Raw genomic sequence first — 6,989 nt, 5'->3', positions numbered from 1 at the left:
TTCGTTAGCAGAAAATTTATTTAATTGAACGACTTAATTGTAATCGTCGCAACTGACGGAGATCCATTTACTTTGTTTGGTGAAAGCGGAACTTTTGTTTCTCATCTTACAAATGTTCTTTTCTACTCTAGATACAAGGTCCGAAATTTAGAGAGAGGGGGCAGTCGATTAGATCGACTCCAGTACGCAACTGGTACTTAATTTATCGACCCCCGATATGATGAAAGACAAAGTCGACCTCGGCGGAATTTGAACTCAGAACATAAAGACAAACGAAAAACCACTAAGCATTTCGCTCGGCGTGCTAACGTTTCTTATTTCTTTACTGCCCACAAGGGGCTACACACAGAGGTGACAAACGGATTAAGTCGATTATATCGACCCCAGTGTGTAACTGGTACTTATTTTATCGACCCCGAAAGGATAAAAGGCAAAGTCGACCTTGGCGGAATGCATGCAGTTTTAGGGAGGGAGTAAGTCGATTACATCGACCCCAGTGCTCAACAGGTACTTATTTTATCGCCACCGAAAGGGTGAAGTTAAAAATCGACCCTGGCGGAATTTGAACTCAAAACGTGAACTCAGACGAAATACCTATTTCTTTACTACCCACAAGGAGCTAAACACAGAGAGGACAAACAAGGACAGACAAACAGATTAAGTCGATTACATCGACCCCAGTGCGTAACTGGTACTTATTTAATCGACCCCGAAAGAATGAAAGGCAAAGTCGACCTCGACGGAATTTGAACTCAGAATGTAGCGGCAGACGAAATACGGCTACGCATCTTGCCTGACGTGCTTAACGAATCTACCAGCTCACCACCTTAATATTCGTACATATCAAAACTTCAGAAGACTATGACAATTGGCTGATCACGTGCCTTCATCCACACACTCTCCCTCTCTCCTTCTCTCTCTTTCTAATTCTCTCTCTCCCTCTCTCTCTCTCTCTTTCTCTCTCTTTCCCTCATCATCTATGTTGTGCTTAACACCCTTCCACACTAAGCCCTCGTTATCCACTATTTCCAACATTTCCTTCCTTCCTTTCTTCGTTCGTTCGTTCGTTCGTTCCTCCCTTCCTCCCTTCCTTCCTTCCTTCCTTCCTTCCTTCCTCCCTTCCTCCCTTCCTTCCTTCCTTCCTTCCTTCCTTCCTTCCTTCCTTCCTTCCTTTCTTCTTTCCTTCCTTCCTTCCTTCTTAGAATGTCAGCTTACTGGAATTCCCACCTTCCTTACGTCCATCCTGCAGGTGTCGACTTGCAACGGTTTAAGCCAAACGTTAACGTTATCGATCTTACTGTTCTGGGAGGGCCAGCGCGAATCATCAACTCCGCTCCTTTTTCAGATCGAGCACATAAAAATTGATAAATAAATAAATAGAACCTTCATCTTCTGCATCCAAGACCCTAGCGCAACTCTCTTGGTGAGATCACCTTTGATTATAAATCTATGAGTGGCTGTGTGATAAGTAGCTTACTTACGAACTACATGGTTCCGGGTTCAGTCCCTCTGCATGGCACCTTGGGCAAGTATCTTCTACTATAGCCTCGGGCCGACCAAAGCCTTGTGAGTGGATTCGGTAGACGGAAACTGAAAGAAGCTCGTCGTATATATGTATAAATATGTATATGTATGTGTGTGTATATGATTGTGTGTCTGTGTTTGTCCCCCCAACATCGCTTGACAACCGATCCTGGTGTGTTTGCGTCCCCGTAATCTAGCGTTTCGGCAAAAGATTCCGATAGAATAAGTACTAGGCTTACAAAGAATAAGTCCTGAGGTCGAATTGCTCGACTAAAAGCGCTGCTCCAGCATGGCCACAGTCAAATGACTGAAACAAGTAAAAGAGTAAAAAGAGTAAAGAGAGCCAGTGTTGACCTAAGCCTGGCCTAGGGTTAAGTAACAACAATATTCTTGAGATATACACTTCCGAAGGCAGATGTAAAAGCCACAAAATGTAGCCATCACCATGACGACCATTACCATAACAACCATCACTAACACTTGCAGCATCACTACAATAATAATAACAGCAACAGCAGTGACAACATTATCACACCTGTCAGATTAACTTGTTTTCTTATCGGGGTTATTTGATTCGTCTCAGGGATTAATTATTTAATTACTTTTGCAAAAGTCTATAGCCTCCCACGCAAAGAAAAGACCTGTCACAAGAAAAGCAATAAATAAATAAATAAATGAATAAATAAATAAATTTAAAAAAAATAAAAACATTAAAAAAAAAGATTATTTGACTGAACAGTTCAAATAGCGCTGCATCCATCTGCTCTGACAAACCTATATTACCTCTCACATCAGTCATCTGCTTAATAATCTCACTCTTATTTTTAATGATCACATCAACCGCTGATGTGTTTTTTATATTTTGGTCAGTTTTAATGAGGTAGATTTATAATGAAAACTATTATCGTCAGCTAAATAGAATCGTCAGCTAAAACTAGCATCAGTTCTCAGTCATTTGATCCTGGAGCTCAAATATAAGCTCAAATTACAAGTTTTTAACCCTTTAGTATTCAGATTACTGAGTATTCGATTCCCAGACCGGGCGTTGTGAGTGTTTATTGAGCGAAAACACCTAAAGCTCCACGAGGCTCCGGCAGGGATGGTGGTGATCCCTGCTGTACTCTTTCACCACAACTTTCTCTCTCACTCTTACTTCGTTTCTGTTGTACCTGTATTCAAAGGGCCGGCCTTGTCACTCTCTGTGTCACGCTGAATATCCCCGAGAACTACGTTAAGGGTACACGCGTCTGTGGAGTGCTCAGCCACTTACACGTTAATTTCACGAGCAGGCTGTTCCGTTGATCGGATCAACTGGAACCCTCATCGTCGTAACCGACGGAGTGCTTCCACTCTGTTAAATATAATACTTATTTGTTCACATTATTTTGATATAATTATACAGTATTTCATATGTGAATGTGCTTGGCTCAGTGGTTATAGTATCGAGCTTACGATCGTGTGGTTGTGAGTTCGAATCCCGGACCAGGCTGCGTGTTGTGTTTTTGAGCAAGACACTTTGTTTCACGTTGTTCTAGTTAACTCAACTGTAGAAATGAGTTGCGACATCTCTGGTGCTAAGCTGTATCGGCCTTTGCCTTTCCCAGTGGTGAGCTGGCAGAAACGTTAGCACACCGGGCGAAATGCGTAGTGGTATTTCGTCTGCTGTTACGTTCTGAGTTCAAATTTCGCCGAGGTCGACTTTGCCTTTCATCCTTTCAGAGTCGATTAAATAAGTACCAGTTACGCACTGGGGTCGATATAATCGACTTAATCCGTTTGTCTGTCCTTGTTTGTTCTCTCTGTGTTTAGCCCCTTGTGGGTTGTAAAGAAATAGGTATGCATGGGCGATTACTGGCCTTCCACAAACAACCTTGACCGGACTTGTGCCTCGGAGGGTAACTTTCTTGGTGCAATCTCATGATCATTCATGACCGAAGGTGCGGTCGCCTCATAGCTTTGAGATTTCGATGATATAACTTTTTATCTTTAGGGTGGGTGTGAGAAGCAGGGTATGGCCAGCTTGAACATAAAATAGACTTAATATTTGGGCCGGATATGGTCAGTTTAAACAGAACGTATTTAAATGAATGTGTGTGTGTGTGTGTGTGAGAGAGAGAGAGAAATTTAGAAACCTTTTGTTTACGTTGTTGACTGCGTATAACAAAATTATAAATAACCCATGCTTTAAGACAGGGGTCTCCAAAGTTTTCCAGCGGAGGGCCACATTGCTGAATTTTTAAAGCTACGGGGGCCAAGGTTCTAAATTATTTATTTTACCAAAATAATATAAATAAATAGTGAATTAATAAATAAAAAAGGTTATTTATTCAGTACATAATCACAATGTATATATATCAGTAACAATTAACATGTTTTTTTTAACTTTGATCAATAGGGGAAACATGAAATTGTTTCATTTCTGACAAAATTTTGTCCAACTGAGGTTCAAAATGAGTGGTTCCAATAACAAGCAATGCATTTAAATGTTCATCAGACAATTGTGATCTGTAGCAGGATTTTTGTTTTCATCTTTGAAAAAGTCTTCTCACACAAATATGTGGTGCCAAAAAACTGAAATGAATTCACAGGCAAACCTCCTTAAATGAAGAAATTGGTCGGATGGAAGGCATTTGTAGAATTCAATCAAATTTCCCTCTTTATATTGTCCTCAGGATGTCATTGGATTGCAAATCAATAACTTCCATTTGTAACTCAGAAGGTAAGTCTCCAATAACAGAGTTAAATGGATTTTCAAAAATTCTTAGTTTTGAAGAACATGCATCAAGATCAGAAAAACGTTCTTCAAACTGTTGTTTCAAAGCTAAAATGACATCTTGAGCAAACAAGTTTGGAAAGGAGTGGCAGCTTCCTGTCTATATTTGTCACATCGTGAAAAATGAGTAAAGCAGCTTCTTGTTAACTGACTTTCAAATAGTATTAATTTCTTACGAAAAGCTTTCACCTTTGAGTACAAATCACAGATGAGTGAAGTTTCACCTTGTATCCGTAGGTTGAAATCATTGAGATGCATAGTTAATCGGCTGAATGACTGAAATACTAATTTCCAGAGCCATTCACTGTCTTTGAGCAAACACCTGTGAATGGTTTTTCTCATTTAAAAATATTTCAATTTCAGTTCGAAGCTCAAAAAATCTAGCCAGAATTTTTCCATAGCTAAGCCATCTTACTGAAGTATAGTAAGGTAGGTCTGGAAACTCAGCATTCATTTCCTCCAAGAAATCACGAAATTGGCGATGTTTGAGTCCATGAGATCTTATGTAGTTAACAGTGGAAATCACAGGATCTAATACAGATGGTAAATCAAGATGCTTTCCACACAGTGCTTGCTGATGAAGAATACAATGCAATACCAAAGGTTTCAATCCACCGGAATTCTCAATTACTTTGTTAATTTGCCCAACTAAGCCCTTTTTGGTTCCACACATATTTCTGCCACCATCTGTTGTTATGCATTTTAGTTTTTTCCATTCCAAATTATACTCAGCCACTGACTTTTCCACTTCTCTAAAAATATCTATGCCTGTTATTGTTCCATGCATGCTGTGCACAGATACAAGTTCCTCAGTAATCTCAAAATTGGCATTTATTCCTCTGATGAACAATAACAATTGGGATGTGTCTGATACATCAATTGACTCATCAAGTGCAACAGAAAAGCATACAAACTTGCTGGCTTTGTCTTTTAGCTGTGATTTAATATTTCTTTCAATATGTTCAACCCTACGAGCAACAGTGTTCGCAGAAAGACTAATTGCGGAAAATAAATCTACGTTTTCTGGACACATTTCCTTAGCTACCTCATTCAAGCACTTTTTAATAAGTTCACCATCTGTAAATGGCTTACCTTTCTTCGCCAAAAGGTTAGCAACATGGAAGCTTGCTCTTGTTGCTCTCTCTTTTTCTACAGCCTTCTTCTTGAAAACAAACTGCATTGATGATAATTCTTCTTTAATTTGTCAAATTTTCTTTACGTAGCTGTCCAATGAATTGGTAGTACTGTGATGAATGCTTTTTTTCATAATGTCTCCGAATGTTGTACTCTTTAAGTACTGCAATTGTGTCAGTGCATATAACGCATAGTGCCTTGTTGTTTGACTCTATGACAAAATAGTCTATGTTCCATTGTTCCTTAAAAACTCTACACTCAGAGTCGATTTTTCGTTTTCTTCCTTGAGCTAACATTTTTACCATGGGTCGACAGATTTTGCTCGACGATATATGTATATGTAAAAGGACGAAACAAGTAAAAACAATATTCACAGGTCACTCGATACGTGCATTCACTTCGGCAGCGACGACGACAAATGACTCACACTTGTGCACAACGAAAACGCCAAGTCTGGCTGACTGACGGAATGCGCATCGAACTTTACTCCACGCTGATTGGCGACTGCACCAGGATTAGAAACCACCACACAACGTCAGGCTCAACCCTCTCTATTCATCGCTCGTGAGATGTAGGTAACATCGATAAATCGATATTTGTCTTCTTTTATTATACTAGGCACGGGGCTTTTATTAACGTCATACTTGTCGTATCTGCTCTCTCGACAGTTGACGGAATAGGTTGACTTTTCTGCGACATCAATAAAGCTAGAAATTGAATCTCTGCTTCATTGTAAGCAGCACCATCCATCTCACTGACAATCGCCTATTATCTAAGATGAATGATAGGTAGCTCCATAGCGAAGTTAATTCATTTTATGGTGGTTCTGATGGGTCAGTTAAAACGGGGGGAGTGGAAAAGAACCTATATTTACACTAAAGTTTAGTGTATAAATTTTTAATTCGCCGGCGCAATTTAAAGACATTAATTGATGGCAAATCAATTAGCGTCGTCTTGCGTCTATTTGCTGTACTATATTTGTCAAACGTATTAAAAGGGGTGTAAAGTATATTTGTTTTTGTATGATTTCGGCAAGGCTTGTTTTTCGACATGTTTTATAATTTTGGAGGACAGCTCGGCGGGCCGGATTAAAAACCTTGGCGGGCCGAATCCGGCCCGCGGGCCGTACTTTGGAGACCCCTGCTTTAAGAGATCAGAAAATGAATACGAATTTTGAAGACCCTTGAAATATAATTTTAAAGGTCTACGGTGGGCCTCGATATGCCTTGTGACGCACCCGGTTGCATCTTGCGCGGCACATAAATAACATTTACGTCGCATGCCGGTATTTCTTATCGTGCACCCAGATATCACATGCGGCGCATCATTCAAGGGTCACTACGATAGAGGCTGCCCCTTTGGATCGGTTTTAGTGACTATGATAGCATTAGTAAAAGCTTGAAGATCGTTGTGGCTCATTCAATGTTTCAAGCCTTAGTACTTCACGCCAAGGAAATTTCATCCACAGCAATTATTGAACACAGAAATGAGAGCATGTTGGCAAAAACACCTGGCAATGGAACGGTCAGAAATTGTAGATAGCAATATATTCTATATA

General features: G+C 39.9%; 1 protein-coding gene across 1 annotated transcript; it reads right to left on the bottom strand.

Moving 5' to 3' along the window:
• Positions 1-4,598: 4,598 nt before the first annotated feature.
• On the bottom strand, positions 4,599-5,477 carry LOC115212104 (general transcription factor II-I repeat domain-containing protein 2-like). Its single transcript, XM_029780946.1, has one exon. The coding sequence runs from the start codon at positions 5,475-5,477 to the stop codon at positions 4,599-4,601; it is 879 nt and encodes a 292-aa protein (XP_029636806.1).
• Positions 5,478-6,989: the final 1,512 nt, after the last annotated feature.

The sequence above is a fragment of the Octopus sinensis genome, linkage group LG5, assembly GCF_006345805.1.
Source record: "Octopus sinensis linkage group LG5, ASM634580v1, whole genome shotgun sequence".
NCBI lineage: Eukaryota > Metazoa > Mollusca > Cephalopoda > Octopoda > Octopodidae > Octopus > Octopus sinensis.
This window is presented reverse-complemented; position numbering and strand designations above follow the sequence as displayed.